An 18,761-nucleotide genomic window follows, 5' to 3' on the forward strand; every position below is an offset into this window, starting at 1 on the left:
AAGCTATGCCACATCTGTGTATTATTGGAATTCTGCCACATTTCCCTGGAGCACCCAGGGACAAACAGTATCAGAATCAGGAAGCTGTCCAGGTTTCCAACTATTCTGACAGCTCTTAATAAAACTCAGAAAGTCACAAAGAATTTTGGCCTTCCATATGGCAGAGTTAAGGGCTGAAAAAGCACTCCCAAAAACATTTGTTTTTCTGTCCCTTTTGTTCATAGTTCAGTAAAAGTGTGGATGAACAACTGAATGCAATCTATTTATTTCTCGGTGAGAACTTTTCACTTCTTGACTGAGATAAATACCTATAACCTAGAGTTTTCTGTAGATATTAGAGTAAAATCGGTTGGAGTTCACTGCAGAAATCAACTGGTCCAACCTGTTCCTTAAGGCATAGCTACATTCAGATGAGGTACAGATCCACTTCACCACCAAAACTGATGGGACCTTTTCTGCACAGCTGTTACCCATCCACTCAACTCCCAGCTTGTACAGATGCATGATGTTATTCTGCCACAGGTGCAGGGCTTTGCATTTGTCTTTGCTGACAAGGGTTTCTGTTGGCACATTCTCTTGTGAGGTCCTTAACTACCATGGATTTCTATGATGCAATTCATCAATTATGTCACTTTAAAACCACAATAAAGTTGGTTCAGGTAACATGTTTATTTTGCTGAGGCTGAGAAGCAAGCTTACAGGCAGATACTGCTTTTCAGATGTGGAATGGTAAGCAGTTGGTATATATGACATACCTAATAGACGACCTATGATAAACCCTTCATATTTAGTCTTTTATAAAGATACAACCAAAACATTGCAAAAGTCTATCCAGTCACTAAATCTCCAGTTTTTCTAACTGGAAACAGTAACTTGGCTAAAATTCTCTGACATTTCTAAGGTATCTAGCAGCCCTATTGCCTTCAGACCTGGCCTCCCACAGAACACGCTCTTAGGATCAAAGTAGCATTTAAAAAACAAGTGATTAGCAGCATGCTTCATACCAGAAAACAGAAACCTTGCATTGTGATAGTCTTAAGCCTCCCTTCTGTGAGTTCTTCAGTGAGCTCCTCTCCAGCTGAGTCTAGCAGAGATCATTTTAGGGAGTATAAATCAACTGCTATGTGGGAAGGACTCCTGACATTGATGCAGCTGTATCTATTTATTATGGATTAATTCTTTGCATTCAGAGCCCAGTAATTACTGCACACATACACAATAAAAAGCTCAAATAAATACCCTAAAATCTACTTAAATCAAAGCGTGTGAATACACAAGTAAACTATATTAAAATGAATTGACAGATTGAGGTTTGCTACAGCATTTCAGCTAAGTAAGAGACTCCATTTTAAGGAAGGAATTGGTAGTTACCTGAGTGGCCCTGCATAAGATGTGAGATACAGCCCACTCCATCACTGAGCAGATTACTCAGAAAGACAGTGTTTGAATATGAAAAAGAGAGGATTCCCCTTGTAATCCATGATCATATTATCAAACAAAAGCTAGTTCCAAACCAGATTTCTTTTGCACAGGTGATAGGGAAACAAAATATATGCAGAGATGTTTTTCTCTTTTAATTTTTGTTTTCTCCTTTGAAAGATCACTTTTAGGTAAACACCTGTGTTTGCTTTGATTCTGTTCATAGTTCTCTCAGTCATGGGCTCAGTAGCCAAATAAGGGTTTCGGTAGGCACATTTGAAGGACCAGACTTTAAAGACCATACTTTCAATCAGGCTTTGCCCCAGAAATTTTTATGACAAATTTGTGACTTTTACATTGTGTCTAAAGAGAGAGATCTCATTTTCTGCAGCAAAATTACACAGCCAGTAATGTACAAAGAAGGAAGACTGTCAATTCTTTGGCAATAAATACCTTTCAAGTGTTTGACCCTAAAAATACCATAAAGTATAATATGCTTAAACTATGGTTAGTGCTTTGAGTGTAAAGGCAGTTGTTTGGGCTTACTTTGTGTTGCCTATGAAGGAATGGAAGAAGAGAAAGCAAAATTAGGTCACCACATACAAGGTCAAAGGTGAGACAATAGCATTCATTACCAAGGTATGAACACAGAAATACTGTTGCTACCCACGGAAACCCTTATGATCCCTACCGACAAACAACTGGCTGTTGAGCTGCAAGCGAAAGTGCCCCTCAGTAGGTGCCTCCAGCACCTTCTTGGGGAGGCTGTCCACCTGGAGAGAGGTTTGCTTGAGGTTCCTCTCTGCTCGGATGTAGTGCCACTGGTTGTCATTCAGGGGGCTGGGAGACTGCACAGTGGCTTCTGTGGGGCCATTCCCGACATCTATGGAGAAGGTGATCTCTTTGGGGGCTGGAACAGATAAACAGATGTGAAGAGGAGGTGAAGGTCTGATTTAAATTGTGGTTTTGACATCAAGAAATCTTACATAAATATAGGGTTCATTAACTTTTATGTCAGCAAATAGTACAGGATCATTTACCTCCCATCTCCTACACAGCAGCTTATACATAAATTTAAGCCTGCAGCCTCACTGTTTGATCTCTGCTTTGATTACGCCTGGCTGTGGGTACACATCTTTTTTTGTCATAACAGTTACTGTGCTCTAGAAATGGAAGTTCTCTTTATGAAGCAAAAGTGACAAATGCTGCACAAAAGTCACACAATGGTACCAAAAGATTTTGGACAAAAAAATGCTAAGATGGGAGAAAGGACGAAGAATCTCTTTCCAACTAAATCTTTCAAACTGCATGTACTTAACAATTACATAACTTGGCTGCATATGGTAGGAGAGAATCCTACAAGCATTTGTTTGCCTAAGTCTGACTCAAGAAGCAAGAAAAAATAGATGAGCAAACCTAGATCACTGGTGATCCTAAACCAAATTTGTATATATAACACATGTCTAGAGATAATAAGGCACCTAGAAACAGGACAATAGTTGAAAAACAAACCACATAATGGAGTCTACCTTGCTCTACTGGAAGCCTGAAGGAGGCTAGAACTTTTTAACATTCTCGCTACTGATTATTTTTCCTCTTCCTAAAATGCTAAATGCACCACGAGACCAAGAATCAGGTCCACAGATCACAAAACCAGAAGGTTGTAGGTAGACTGAATATTCATAAAAAACCTGTTATTTCAAGCCTCAAAAATCGGATAGGTCTAGTTTTGGAAGCTGCTTCTTAGATAGTTAAGATAGGAAACGCTCCATAGGGATAGACAAAGATCAATTCTGAGCCTCTGCATCTGCTAAAGAGCCGTTTCCTTTTGAAGCAGCTGGTCAGTAGAGTTTCCTTGATACAAGGCCTTTAGGCTGCAAATTCCATCTGGCATGAGGAAGTACAGCATCAAACTACTGGTGAGAAGCCAAAGTTTAAAAGATTTTTCCCAAACTTCTAAATAACTCATTTCTCTAGGAGTACAGATTCAACACAAATCCAGAAACTTTCACTAAACAATCTTAATTTACAGTATTTGTTACATTTGATGCCATTTTTACTTCTATATCCCTGAGAATGAACCACAGTACACTGAAGTACAACCAAATTGGACTTTGATGTGCAATTAACAGTAAATCATACCTCATTACCTTGTGATAATGCACCATGACATTTACCATTGGTTTAATGAATCGAAGGGCCTTAGGGCCCTGTTTTATTAATTTTTATGTTGGGGTTATTATAAGCATATTATCAAATGCATAGCACTCAGTTTGTTTTCCCTAAGCTTGACAGAATTTGGAATACAGAAGTCATATTTCATGTCAAAGCCACAGTACTCTTTTATCACTGATAAATATTTGAAGTTGTCAGAACAGGAGTGAGGCAAAATCTCACTAATTAAATTTCCTACTATTCTCCTTTATATGCTGAGTAGCAGTTACATTGCACTCACTATATTTTCAAGTATTCAAGACTCATTACAACTGTGACTGTCTTATCTTGCATTAGTGTCCTGTCCTTCATAAACTCTCACCTTGTAGCTGTACTACACACACTCAGTTCCTCTGAAATTCTAGGACTGCATCAGACTGGGTACGTTACTGATACAAGAATAAAATAACCATCAGAATGGTTATTTTTCAACTAAACTAAAATTACAGCCTATAGGTACATCTAACCAGTAATTTTTTTCTCTAAAGAGCAAAGCAATAAATATAAATGTTGAAAAAACTACATTCCTACACTTGTTTAAGAAAGATAAACATAACAAGGTTAAGCATAATGACCAAAACTATACAGGGAAACTCTTGACAGGAGCGGTAGACAAGTCTAGATTAATGAGTCTTTATGTCTCCATCTTATCCTCTTCAGGCATCTCAAGACATCAGAAAATATGTCCTTGCACTTGTCAAATTGGGCAAATACCCCAAGATTTCTTAACGATGAAACTTACAGCTTATTTCAATTCGTATGAAGTCTTTAATCCCAAGGTTTTCCAAGAATACCCCAGAGACCGCAGTAGTTTTGAAGAAGAAGGAGATGTCTGCACTGAACTCGGCGTGGAATGTGGGGAAGTGCAGATAGGAGGCCTCTGTGTTGAAGGAAGCAGCGTTCCAGAACTGTCCTGCAAACACAACCCCCTTCTCTATAGTTAATTGGCACAGGACAGCAGCTGTAAAATGCATGTGGAAAGCCACCTTTCATCAAAGAAATAAGTTTAAAACCAAGAAAAAGATAACTACCAAAAAAACCCAAAAAAAACCCAACCAAAAACAAACAAACAAAACCCCCCCAACAAAAACAAACAAAAAAAATCCAAACAAAAGGAAAGAGAGAACATTCTGTACCTATGGAAATTGAGAAGAGCTAGTACTCACTGTCTCCATAGCAACGCAAAGGGCCGATTTTCCAAGCAGCCTCAGAATTTGATCTGTTTGTGTCAGTGATCACTATCTGAGTTACAGGCAAATGGTCTTTGAAAGTAAGGAGGCCGGTATCATTTGTCCTGGATTATAATACACAAACAGAAAGAGACAGATTAACCACAGACAAAACCCTCAGCATTCCTTATGCAATGTAGCATTTAAAAGATGTTTACCGAAAGACAAAAGATCTTCTGCAGAGTTACCTGGGAGAATGATGACCAGTACACACTATTTAAGACATATACATTCATATGTATGTTCTATGCTCATATGCAGTAATGACCACTGGAGACACTATTTGGATACATGATTCTGTCTGGGATGGCTGTAAATGTGCTTCAGCTGTGCAGAAAGACTGTGAAGCCAAAGCAGAATGCTGCCATGTTGACCAACAGGCATTTATGTAAACTGGGCTCTACTGGGTTTTCTCAGCAGGATGAATTTAATGTGCATCAGGCATAAGTCAAAATTTGCATTTCTGTGAGTAAAGTTAGCTGGAGACAGATAACAGCATTTATTCTGGCTTTATGCTTTACCCAAGCAGGAAGAGGACAGGCGATGCCTGATCTAGCACACTTAGCACAGGGCAGCCAGACAGCTACTGATCCAACTTCAAGATGGCTGGGACATGACTGACTCTGCACACTGCAAAACCGGCTGAATTGGCAGAGAGAGTTTTGACTGAATCAGTCCTTTGTATTATGTGCCAGTGGAAATTTTCGTTCAGCAACTGAAATACTGAATGCTGATTTACTACAATGTCAAACTTCTCTTGTTTGCTTAGCTGAGCTTATTCTTCAGCTGCAACTAACTTACCCATGGCTGCTAGAAAGGAAGAGAAAAGAAAGAAAGATTCCTAAAGGATAATTTCTTTGTTTTCACCCTGACAAATTGTGTGCTGGACAAATTGTTGCCCCCAAAATGCAGCGTGGTGCTTCATAGCAGCCCTCAGGTCCTTAAGCTGATCCAGTGGCTTTGACTCTGGCAGGGTATACAGATGTGCATTCATCCCACTGTACTTCATGAACTCAGCTGAGTCCCTCAGGAACCCAACCCTGACCTTACCAGAGCAGAACTGCCCTTTTGAGGTATTTCTTTATTGATTGACAATAGAGAGGTGAGTGCTACTGAATGTCATCTCCATAGTGTTGTTTTTTTCTTCTCCTAGCTTCTTTTCTCAAGGTTAAGATATCCTGTACATCTGGGCACATAAGCATGGCACAGCATCCTTCACAGAACCAAATCTCAAGAGTTTTAGAGGAAGGAAAGATCTCTACCTCTGTATGGCCCAGATCACCTCTCTGCTCAGAGGTGAAAGACTTCATGCTATACATGGGGATAGTAACAATGACCATACCAAAATACCAGTAATCCAAACCTGTTCTTCCAGGCAGGTGTGACACAATGCCTCAGGAAACAGGTATCACTTTTTGAGTGATACTACTGCCAGAGAGTCTGACATTCCAGGCAGGATCCCAGACTTGCCTATATCCTCCTTGTAATGCCAACTTCCACAAACCTACCTCTCGGCGTAGTTCCAGTTATGGAAAAGGACACAGACTTCAGCAAAGAAATAATAATCAGGATGACCACTACAGCTGTGCTCTGTCACACAACCTTGGATGTTTGCTTGGCTAAGTGCTCTCCTCTGATTAATGTTAGAAAAAAACATAAGTATTTTGATCTTTTTTTATAAAGGCTGCATACATTGCATTGTTTTTCATTGTTTCTAATTGCATGCAGCACAACTGATTGTCTCATAATGCCAAGGGGAAAAGGAGAGGCACTCTCTCTGACCCTAACATTTTCTTCTTACTTCAGTGGGTGTCTGACATGCAAATAACTACAGGCAAAGTGCAGCAAGATGAAATTCCCAGGCACCAGGAAGAGTGATGCCTTCAATACAGACACAGAAGGAAAACTACCATGTAGAAATCAAAAGTACATGGTCTCCAAATCTCTTCACGGCAGACTCTCAGTAGCACACTCCTATAGCTTATTCTATCAATATTTGAAAGTTAGTGTAAATGCTCTCAATGCATTATGAAACAGATGTAACAAAAGCTGAACTATTTTAGTATTTCTTAGGAAAGAATGTAACTAAGCTGGCATTTACGTTTTTAAAATAAATTTTTCAAAAATCACAAAATATCTAGGGAGACCTCCTGCAAATTTATTTTAATTCAAAATATAGTGCAGTCTTTTTACTAGCTATGATCAGGATTAAAATAAAAATCAGTATCTTCCTACAACTAGCACTGAAAATATCTACAAAAACCCATGAAATAGTGACATTTTAAAGATATCTATTCCACATCTCTGAAAGCTGCATTGCTTATTAGATATTCTGTTATACTGCATGGAGTTCCTTTATATCAAATTTTATGATTGAGCTTTTATTAGTTATATGCCAGTGTCACAGCAAACTTCAGTAGCATAGCTCAACAGTGAGAGAGAAAAATATTCTAGAACTAATAAAAATCTTCCCTTCTTTGTTAACACCTTGAAAACTCAATCAAGCTTCTCTTCAAGCTCAAATAGCACATTTTATATGTTTTATTCTTTCACACATGGAAAAAATCCCCTCATATAATGATACTTATTTTCATATAAGCAGCCACTGAAATAAAACCTATCAGGAAAATATTCTGTCCTTCAGAGAATGTACCAGCTACAGGAACAACATATGTATTGTTGCAGTTAATTATTATTATTTCATGGTAGAAAATTAAGTTTTTATTGAAAAGTCAACACCTAGGATGTTTCAATTAAGAAAAGCAGATAAGAAAGTTGAAGACACTGTGAATGTTTCAAATTCCTGGTATTTCTTAAGTTGAACTTATTTTAGACTCCACTTACAAAGCACCACGATTCCTTTTCTCTACGTGGTACACTATGGCAGCCTCTCAAATGAAATGCATTATTCCTGAGAGAGGAGTAGAAGAGCTTCATGTACCTGCACAATAACTTCCTGGAGACACTGCTGTGGCACTACAAAATACAAATATACTAGGGCCTGGACAAAATATTTGGAATTTTTGCCTGAAGGGGGCTTGGGGATCACTTTTAATGTACTACGATTTTCAAATAAAATTGCTATTTTCTGATAGAAAGCATCTACAATATGATGTGCATATACATGATTTTGTCTTTTAAACAAAAATAAAACCTTGTTAGAATAATCATTTTTGTGTTTATTCTCAGAACTCCTTTTTACTTATATGTATTTTAATTTAGCAGTTAACACACACTTAAAAACAGATTATATTTGCTTTTCCACAGCTGCTTCTCGGGTTAGCCAAACCCACCACTTTATTTCTGTTCACGTGTTTCACATAGCACTCTGTGACCACTTCCACCAAGCATGTCCTTTGCAGCACACTGTGTCCTGCTTCTCAGCATTGAGAACTACAGGAGGGTAGTTCCCTTGAGGAACATCCTTGCGGGGTGATGTTCCTTGGCCAGGAATGTAAATTAAGTCCCGATTTCACAAAAATCAAGGCAGGTTTAAAATCACTTCCGTGAAAGGAGTGCTGTATGCACAGAAAATGGTACAAATAAATTAATAAACTTGAGAAGTAGACCTCCTGCTTATCTGACTTGGCACTCAATTTGGCACAAATTCAGATGAAAATCTGAAGGTTTTTGAAGGTGGAAAGAACCCTCAATGAACAGATATTTCTCTGAGCTCTTAACATAAAGGATAGTATCGATTTGTACTTCCCACAAGCAAATCCCAAACAAAACATATCTAATAATGCCCTTTAAATTAAATCACTGAAAATTTTTTATTTATGGGTATTAAATAAAGTTGGATGTCATTCGTTTACCCATGTCTGAAGATTAACGTCTGCATCTACCCAAAAGACTTCCTTAATAAGCTATGAGGCATGTTACACATCAAAAAAATGCTCTATTTATGGGCTGATTTAAAAAAGAAAAAAAAAATTTGCTGCAAGCACAGCAATGCTAAAGGTGATAATGCAGCAACTGGATATTTTAGGATGTAGTAAAGGTAGACTTACCTATAAATGACAAATAACTATTTTGATCATAACATTATGAAACTATTTTTCTTCTTCCTGGCTACCAATAAAAGCATGCTCAACAAACTCTTACTCTATGGTGTCCTAACAGCGTGAGCCATCATAAATTGCTAATCTCCAGGTAGCCATTTCCATATTTTTTTCTAACAGATGGTAGAACAGTGGTGCCATTAAATATAATTTATTCTCATATTATCCCCTATTGGTACGTTTTCCTCTTGAACATTAATGAAAACTCTAGTGGGAACAGAGCCTCAGTAGTCAGATATTCAGTACAGATTTTCATGACTACCACACATTTGGGGAATGGAATCAGCAGATGGCAATGAAGTGCATAAGGGATGGGCCTGTGAAACAGGCTTCCATCAGAAAAGGTTTTGGGGCCTGTGCAGGACATACCATTAATAATCCAAAACAATAAATTTTAATTGCTATGTTACCCATGATCTGTATAACAGGTGTAACAGTTGAAGGCAAGATGCATTGCCTATATTTGGCTGAATTAGAGAAGAGGTACAGAGTTTGGTAATGATAGTAAAGAACTGATTCCTGACACCTCAGGGTCCTGCTACAGTCAGCTCTCTGCAGGCATCTCTTTTCATTTGTTGACAAATGCAGTCATGACAGTAGATATCCAAGACAGCTCTATACAGGCCAGGTCACCTCTGGCAGGGTTTATTTATGAGCTCACAGGCTCTGTGGAGTTGCCTGCATTGCTTCTGGGGGAATGGATTCAATGTGGGATAGTGGCTGAGTAAACAAAACCTGTCAAATGTGAGCTTGTCAGGGTTTCTCTGCCCTGCTCTCCTCAGCCCTTCCAATTTTAGCATCCTGGCTCTGGCACAGCTTTGCACAAATACAGCTCATCCAAGCAAGGCTTCGTTCATTTCCATGTGGCTTTGCTCCTCCTCATACAAGGCTGGATATGCTCAATATATCTCTGCAAGACAAACTGTGTTTCACAATAGCAGTATCTATCTTTCTTTTTGTTCCCCTCCTTTTCATGTCCTGTGGTTTCCTTACTCCATGGAGTGCCCCAAAGACATGATAAAGAGGTGAGCACGTGTTTCTTTGGAAATGGCAAAGGCTTAGTTCCCCAGTGAAGGAGACTATTCTGGAAGATAAAAGGACACTCCTACAGTTTGAATAGGAAGACTGGAGAATAGAAATAGAAGATGGCTAATCAGCTACTCACTGGAATTAACAGTCCACCACACTTTGTTGAGAAGCCTGAGCTTCTTGTACAAAATGAGTTCCAGAGATGCCTCTCTTTCTATAAAAAATAAAAAGCTGTGAAGTTCTTCAAATTCACAAGGTTTCCAGGTGATAACTGGCTTCACTAAATTTTTTTCATTTGAAGTGGAAACTGGATTCTAGAGAGACCAAACCAGAAACGGACTTCAGGACAGTCATACATCACCACGGCATGGAAGTTTCCTCCCATTTAAATGCAAGGTGTTGGTGAGCAGCAAGGCTTTAATTGCCAAGGCAAGAGAACTTTGCTTGAGATGGAAGAAAATCTGGAAGAGGTACTTAAGAATCCAAACAATCTCATTATAACACTACCCTGTCTGTATTTCAGTAATGCTTTATCCTTTAGATCAGTTTAACACATTTCCCCAGTTATACCTGCATCAAGAATGCATCCTCTGTTTGACAGAGGGCATGTGTTTTGAAATAAAATTGCAAATCTGCCTCCTCTATACACAACTTGTCTCAACAGTTAACTATTCTCAGTGTGGGGGAAGAGGAAGAAAGAAAAATAAAACATTTTATGAACTAGATTTAGCTTCAGCATGAAGCCACTGGATCTCTATGAATGTTCCCAGCCACTAGCAAGTTTTTTCAACAGTCAGAAATTTCTCTTTTTTTTTTTGAAGCATGCATAAACTACAGTCAAAGAGCGTTTGACACCTTTCCAGATCCCTTGCTTGGTTCAAAAACTTAAGGTGGCAACTTATGCCTCTGCTTCCTCATCAGAGATCTTCTCCCACTCTCCGGTAAATACCATGAAGATGCTCCACTATCCTGCAGCGACAGAATTAGCTGTAATCATACTGCAGAGCTTGGAAGTATGATGGGGAGCTGGATAGAAGAAGATACTTATCAGTATAATGCTTTAATAAGAACAAAGGTGAAAAATACAAAAGCCTTCCCCATAGAGCACGTTTAATTATACATTCCTGTTCATCTGGCCAGGGGGACTAACTTGTTGTCAAGTAAGAGCCCAAAAATAGCAGCAGGCTCAGGTGTCTGCTCAGATATCATTTAAAAGTCAGCATGCCTAGAAGTGCATATTGTGTGCTGCCAAACACCTGGCTCAGGACTTTGTCAGGTCTGCCTTCCATTGTTTATGATTTCTTTGCTGCTCTGAGAAATTAGTAGCTCCTTCTATACCTGAGATTTAGTCTATGGAAAGCAAATCAAAGCAAAATTTTAGGCCTGTCTCCTCTTCAGAAGGACGTTCCAACTATTCTGGAGAGTTCCTACCTTGGAGCAGCATGATTTATCTAAAAGAGCAAAAATGATTTTCTGGTTTTCCACTCTGCAGCACCCATTTTATTTCATGCCGAGGCAAATAAATGCATCTACTGCTGTCTTGCTCCTTCCACTATAATGTATAGCAGGTTAAAGTCACAGTTCAGATCTCAGCAGGTTTCAGGTTTTAATGCTCGTTATATATCAGGGGGTCAGTGTTCTAGCAGGGAAACACAAAAGCAGTCTTCAAGAGGCATGAAATTTCTTATGTTTAGAAACTCTTCATAAAGGTCAGAGGTTTTTCAGCTTTTAAAAAGACAACCTGCAATTTAGAATGCTACCAAAGTAAAAATTTCTCATGGATTAAACACCAAAACAACTGAACCTCCAAACCAACAAATAGTAGGCAGTTTAGCAGAGGAGACTTCTGAACATATTCTGCTATTATCATGGAATTAGGAGAAACAAGTAGCTCTGTGAGCTGCCAAGCTAATGACGCATGATTTCCAACATCTCCCTCCCATGAGGGTTTTCCAAAATCTAATAGAAGTGTACGCTTCCTTAACTTCTTTCTTGTGCATTTTAATTGGCTTTTTCCCCTCAGCCTGGCATAAATTTTCATAGAATGTGTAATTTGTAATACTTTCGAGATTTCTCTTTCTCTCTTCAAGATGTTTGAAATGTGTCTTTTTATTCAAAATCATTGGGTGTGGGGTTAAAATGGAGATAAACACCCATAGCATAACATGTTTGGGTCTCATTTCCTGAGGAGACTTAGCTGAAACATTATAAAACTGCATTTAGCTTTCACCTTGCATTGGTTTGTATGACCTAATGGTGCAGTCCTGCAATCACAGACTGCAATCTAAATGTCTGCCAGCATAACACCTTGTTCTACTTGAGAAGTAGCTCACTGAAAAATGGAATGTGGATTATGAAAAGAGCCAAGCACTAGTAAAAACAGATGCTCTTGATGCTCATGTGTAAACCTTGTCAAAAGCGCATCTGATAAACAAACATTAAAGAAAAGATAGATTAACATGCACAGCCATCCTATTCTGTACAAATCACATTCATAAGCCAACATTTACATAAACATCTTCCTGAAGAAATCCCCTTACAGTTATAATTTTTGAAAACGAATAGTGACCCCAGGGAAAAAAATGGTCCAGGCAAATACTCACACTGTCTGGAAACCAAGCAACCAAAAAATCCCAACACTTACAGTGACAAGTAATTTCTGATTTTATTTTTTTTTGTATTTCAGGACTCTTTACAGTTCCTTTCTGCTCATTTTAAGTGAAGGTTTCACAGGGATAATTTGGACACTATTTCAAACACAGCCTATGACAGTAAGACATTTCTTGTCTACTTCTGTTATTCATAATTTCTGAACTACTCAAGGTTAAAATATCTTTTTTTTCAGAGAAAGGACAGCAGCTCCTATCAGTGAGTGGTCCAAAAGTAAGAGTGAATGAGAGTTTTCACATGAGTGTTTCAAATTGCACTTCCAACAACACTCATCTGGCATTTCAGTCCCCTCAAACATAATTAGGAATTAATTAGAAAGTTCACCAACTATCTCTTGGTGGTTGGAGTTCTCTGAAGGTGCAGAGAATGAGAGAAGATTGTGAGGTGGCTTTCCCAAATTCATGCAGCATCAGAGCACACCAAAAGTCAAAAGCCAGGGAAGGCTTTGAATATTCATACTGTAACTAAAACTTCCTATGGAAACTAAACCAAAGCCTACAGAAGCCAAAGCAAGTCTTATTGTTGACTTTAAAAAGCTTGGGATCCAATGTAAAAGAACATTAAGGTATATACAGATATACTGTCTCTTAGGAAAAATACTGTTCTTTTCAATAGTACATATTTCTTGTTTAGCTGTACCTGACTTTTGCTGTCTATGCTTGAATTTTCTCCTCTGATATATGCCCATGAACCAATCTCCCAGAACCTTTATTCATGCAATGCTCGAAATGAATAAAAATTTTTAAACAAATATAGTTACTGGATTCAGCATTCAACGAGAAATATTTTTTTTAAGACCACCCATTCCAGTAACGTGCTTCAGCCAGATATCTTGGTTTTGGTTCAAAAAAGAAATTTAAGATGAAATTAGAAGTCCAAATTCTAGTTTGACTTTCATTCTTGTCTGATTATACTCAAGCAATTCAATCTTCCTGAACTGTGAATCAGGAAAGGATTTAACCCTTCCTTTCCTACTTCCTATCACCAGCTCTTCATACAGACACTGCCATTTACATGTTAAAATTATTACCATTCTTCTCTATCTGCGTCACAGTTGCAAAAATATCTCATATCCAGACAACTTTCTTCCAGTCCACATGCACATTGTTGAATGCCCGGAAGAGATCCTCCCCAGTAAAGATGCTTTTCATTGGCACGGCCAACCCACCAAGCAAATGGCATTCCATCTGGATGAAGGGGAAAAACCGGGGAAAAAGAGAGAAAGAGAGAGAAAGAGAACTTGATAAGCAAATCGGATTCTCCTGAGAATGAAAAAGAGAGTGAAGGTGGACATGTTGGATAATACCGAAAGAAAAGATGTAAACTACAAAGTAACCAACCATAAACTTTGCCCAAGTTCCATTTTATGGAATAAATGTTGGGAAAGCAGCAGTTCAACTGTAATCCCATTTGGAGGAGCAGATGTTTTCCCCATAGGGCTCGTGTGCTAATCATATATAAGAACCTTGGTGCCTTTCAGCTGCAAAGACTTTTGACATGCAAACTCAACATCACTGTCTGCATCATCTGTGTCCAGTGTTTCTGTGTGACACTGGGGGGAGATCTGACCACTGATGGAATCTGAAAACAAGTCTCCTGCCATGACTCACACTGGGCAGCTGTCTTGTACCATGTAGTATTGGCCAAGGACCTCTTGTAGAGTCATCAAGTTTTGCAGAAGACTCTAGCTCTTAGACTGGAATTTCTTACCTTATATATAAAGAACAAAAATCTTCAGAAATAACGCACAAACTGATCTATTACTATAGGCTCCTCTCAAAACCAAGACCAAAATTTCTTTCAGTTTCCAAGGGAGTAGGACTATTGTTCTCCAAGGGCAGAATTTGTAAATGCAAAGCTCCGTAAGATATTAAACAAGGTAGGACAAGTGGGAAAAAGTATTTCCCTGCTTGAGAATCAATTTATCTCCGTGAAGCTATTTTCTACCAACAGGAGCTCTAAGATCTATGCATTTATACAAACAGAGATATTTTTTTTTAAATTTCAGAATCTGTAATGCATCAAGAATTAAGTATTAATAGTCAGATACAGTAAGCAGAATCAGATGTAATGAAAGTCACAGATTAGCATTTTCTAAGACTGAGTTTGTCTTCCAGCTCAGATAACTTTTTCATTGACTTCTTAATCCTTAAATCAAGAAATGTAATCAGTTATACTTAAGGTAGATGGCAAAATTTAGCAAAATTGACATATCAAGACTTTTTGATCAGAGGAGCCTGGTAAATTGAACTGCACTGCTAATGTAGAAAGATGCATCATTTTATTCTTCCACTTTACTAACATTGTTAGTAAGGAGTATTTCTCCTTATACAAAGCAAGAAAGACTAAAATATGAAATGCAATCATGGTTAACTGTAGAGTGTAAGGGACTAATTAAAATGAGTTTTAGAATTACTTGGCAAAATTAATTCATGTTTATTTTCCTTCTAAGCTTAGACTGCTGAACTGTAAATTCATGAAAAAAGGAAAATAAAAATAGGAAGAGCAACTGCATCCTCATGATACCAACAATTAAGACATGATGAATTTGACCAATACCCAGAGGTACTCATTAGAAAAACACAATTCAAGAACATCTAAGGATTCATCTTACAAAAATGTTCACACTCATTTTTTGTCTCATATTATTATCGACACATTTATGATTTCTTTCTTTTCTATTCAACTGATTTTTGTACAGAAGTTGATTGTTGCAAACAGTGAAACAGTTTTATACTACATTACTGGGAAATTACTTGGTAAAGCTTGGAATAGTAATGTTAATTGAATAAAAGGGTGATTTGTCTAGGAGTAGAAATAGATATTATACAGAAGTGCTTAATCTAATTTTAAAACTGTCCATTCTGAAAAAAAATATTTAGATAAAGATAAATATTTCAGGCCAATAGCAAATAATGGCATTCATTAATCAAATGCAATATGTGTCAGATTCTTTTGGCAGAAGTCATTATACACTTAAACATAACAGTGAAATAAGCAATCATTCACATAAATTAAGAATAAGCAGTTTTCTGATGTCTTTTTCAGATCTGTTGTTATTTGTTTTATTGAGCAATACCAAACAAACACATGCACATTCTGATTTATGATATAGACTGCGGAAGTGGTAGCAGAACCACAGTTTGAGTAATTTACAAGGAAATTAAATACAGTGCTAAAAAATAGAGCATTCAACATTATAAGAACAGTCTTAGATTGTCAAGGGAATAGACTATAAAAAAACAGTGTCTTTTCCAAAATTCTATTATGCAGAGTTCTGCCACCCTTTTCTCAAGATGAGCAAATTTTTCTCCATAACTAGTCCCTTAGAAATCAATTGTATTATTAAGGAATATTATGCCCTGATTCTTCAAAACGCTTTCCCACATGCTTAGTTTTTTAACACATGAGAAATCACAGAGGTATTCAGAAAAGCTCTTAAATCTAAGGTACTACAGCAACTTGCACAGTTTAGGAATTCTGAAACATATATTGTATGTCATATACCTGTAATGTTGAAGCAAAGCAATACTTCACTAGCAATGCCAATTAATCTATCTCTGATTTCTTTCCAGAAGTTTACTCTGTAATACCTGGGTAGAGCTGGAGGACGTCTTGCACTGAGATTGAATTTAGCCAACTTCTGTCGATTAAGATTCTTTCTTATTAGCCTGTATATTCTTTGCAGTAACTTCACTTCTGTAATTATGGTATTATCATTTTTTCAAAGCATTATCAATTCTCCACCACCTCAAAATTAATTAATTCCCTATGTGTGATGAAGCCACAGACCAAATCAATGACATTAATCAAGGATTTAACTGCACCCCATAACCTTATGGTAACATAAGTCAGTAAAATGCTACTTAAAAATTTCTAAGCTAAAAAGTCCACTAATAAGAAGCGCTACTAATTCTTTTTTGAGACTGGATGTGACACTTAGTGCCATAGTCTGGTATCTATGGCAGTAGTGGATCAAGGGTTGGACTTGATGATCTCAGAGGTCCTTTCCAACCTGGCTGATTCTATGATTATATGATTCATTCAGTGCTTAAACTGTACCTAAAAATACATTATTTAGAAAAAAAGTTGTCAAAAGCCTACTGTGCAAATAAAAGTATTCTTTTTTATATATTTTTGTCTATTTATAACAGTAAAAAAACTCCTATAAAATTTTTTTAGGGTTGTCTTTGAACTCCATACTATGATTTTGAAGGAGAACATGTGGGAAAAAAAATCTCAAACCAAGCAAAACGAACAAGCCCAAAGTGACTTAATTCACCAGTAACAGAACAGAGACCAGTTTCTTTTGAGTGATTTCCTTCTGTCCTGCTTAAGCTGCCTTTGGTAGGTTTTAATTTTAATAAAAAAATCTTTAAGAAAGGCATTTTTTTTGTTTTATTTTCTGCAGAGGACAATAACATTTTGAGTAATTATATTGTCTGGAAACCTCTGCGAACAGCTGTGATATTTATACTACTCTTTTTACCATAATTTAATATCATATGGAATAAAAAAAGTAAACAGGCACACTGAATACTGTATCAAAACAAATACTGCTACTCATTCACACTGCCAGGCAGATTGCAGAAAGTAAGGTTTTGGCACAGGTCTTCTGAAAGGAAAGAATAAGGGGTATCATCTTCAGCTGATCATCTTGATGTTTTCCTCTATCTGTCTCCATAGGCTGGTTCTTTGTGGTCTATTCAACAGCTGTATATGTGTGTCCAAAGAGCCAAGGCTCTGAAAACCCTGACATATACAATACTGCCATATATATAGACAAGAACTCTGTGTCCATCCAGCAAGGCACAGAGAGTAAGCTCCTCCCAGATGTCAGTTGTTCAGCAGATCCCCAGTACCTACTCTGTCAATGTGTTTAACTAAACTGTTCATTGTTAGCTCTCTGTATGAAATCTGTTCCAGCAGAAGCAAGGCTGGCACAGACTGTACAGTTAACAAGCACAGAGGCTGAGCACTATGAAGAGGAGAGCAGACACGTGAAATTGGTAACCAAAGATCCTTTGAAGGAGGTGCAGATTGAGATCAAATTCACCTGCATTCACCTGAGATCAAATTGCGTATCTGCCTCTTCCAGTGACAAGAATTGGTGAAACATGTATTCGGTGTCCTTCTACCAGCTTACAACAAAATATCTGTCTTCTTAAATCTCCCTCTTGCTGACAGTTCTCTCATTTTCTGTATTAGGAGACACTGACACTGCTAGAAATACAAGTTATTTTTAAAGGGTTAAGGATTGCTCAGGTTTTAAATGCCAAAATATATTTTTCAAAAAGTATTTGTATAGGCACTCAGAAGCTGGAGGAGACACAGAAACAGCATATTCCAGAAACATTTAGGACTATATCACTATATTTATAAATTCCAAGCAACTTTTGTGAACTCAGTTTGCCTTTATATAGGCAGAAATTCTTAGTATTGACTTTTATGTTTATACAGCATGAGTTAAACAAAAGCCATGCATTTTTAAAAGTATTATATTTAAAATATTTGTCAAGATTTGTCTGCATCATTTTCCAGGTCATTCTTGCTATCACAACAAACAAAAAATCTGGAAAAAATTTATGGAAATATAACAAGATAAACTGGATCCCGTGTTATACTCCTGTGCTTTACAAACCTAAAGTCTGACAGAGCGCTTATATACCCCTAACACAGCCAAGGTTTTTGGGGTACCCAAGTTACTGAAACAGGTCAGTTAAATGTCTTTTTCACCACCACATCAAGTCAATTTATTTGCATTTGTCTATTGAAACACTGAAACCGCATTGCACTGAAACAACATTCTCTTGGCAATCTTCATGCTCTTTTTTCCTTCCAAATTCAAACCAAGTTAAGCAGAATTGAATTTGTTAAAACTTACATCTATCAATTTTACTGATGAAAATGTAGATTAATTTACATCCATGCTGTTTTCTTCTAAGAGGAAAGATTCACATATCAAGAGTTAGTGAGAATTAGGAAAACACTGATTGTAGAATTGCATAGAGCAATCAAACCCAATTCTTTGAAACTGTACTCAAAAACATAAAATGTCTTTTTACACCAACTACTCCAAAAATATCAAATTCTGCAAATGGCTCACCTGATATATTGAACAATGTGAAACATGCAGTTA

The 18,761-nt window shown here is 37.4% G+C and overlaps 1 protein-coding gene across 1 annotated transcript in view; it reads right to left on the reverse strand.

The window, feature by feature from the left end:
- The window catches only part of CNTNAP5 (contactin associated protein family member 5), a 290,138-nt gene that overhangs the window by 47,843 nt on the left and 223,534 nt on the right, over positions 1-18,761 (reverse strand). The window contains exons 14-17 of the mRNA XM_032692890.1: positions 13,653-13,809; positions 4,800-4,927; positions 4,376-4,546; positions 2,111-2,329 (exon numbers count right to left, since the gene is read on the reverse strand). Coding sequence (XP_032548781.1) covers positions 2,111-2,329; positions 4,376-4,546; positions 4,800-4,927; positions 13,653-13,809 — 675 coding nt within the window. The remainder of the gene's footprint in view (positions 1-2,110; positions 2,330-4,375; positions 4,547-4,799; positions 4,928-13,652; positions 13,810-18,761) is intronic.

The sequence above is a fragment of the Chiroxiphia lanceolata genome, chromosome 7, assembly GCF_009829145.1.
Source record: "Chiroxiphia lanceolata isolate bChiLan1 chromosome 7, bChiLan1.pri, whole genome shotgun sequence".
Classification (NCBI taxonomy): Eukaryota; Metazoa; Chordata; class Aves; order Passeriformes; family Pipridae; genus Chiroxiphia; species Chiroxiphia lanceolata.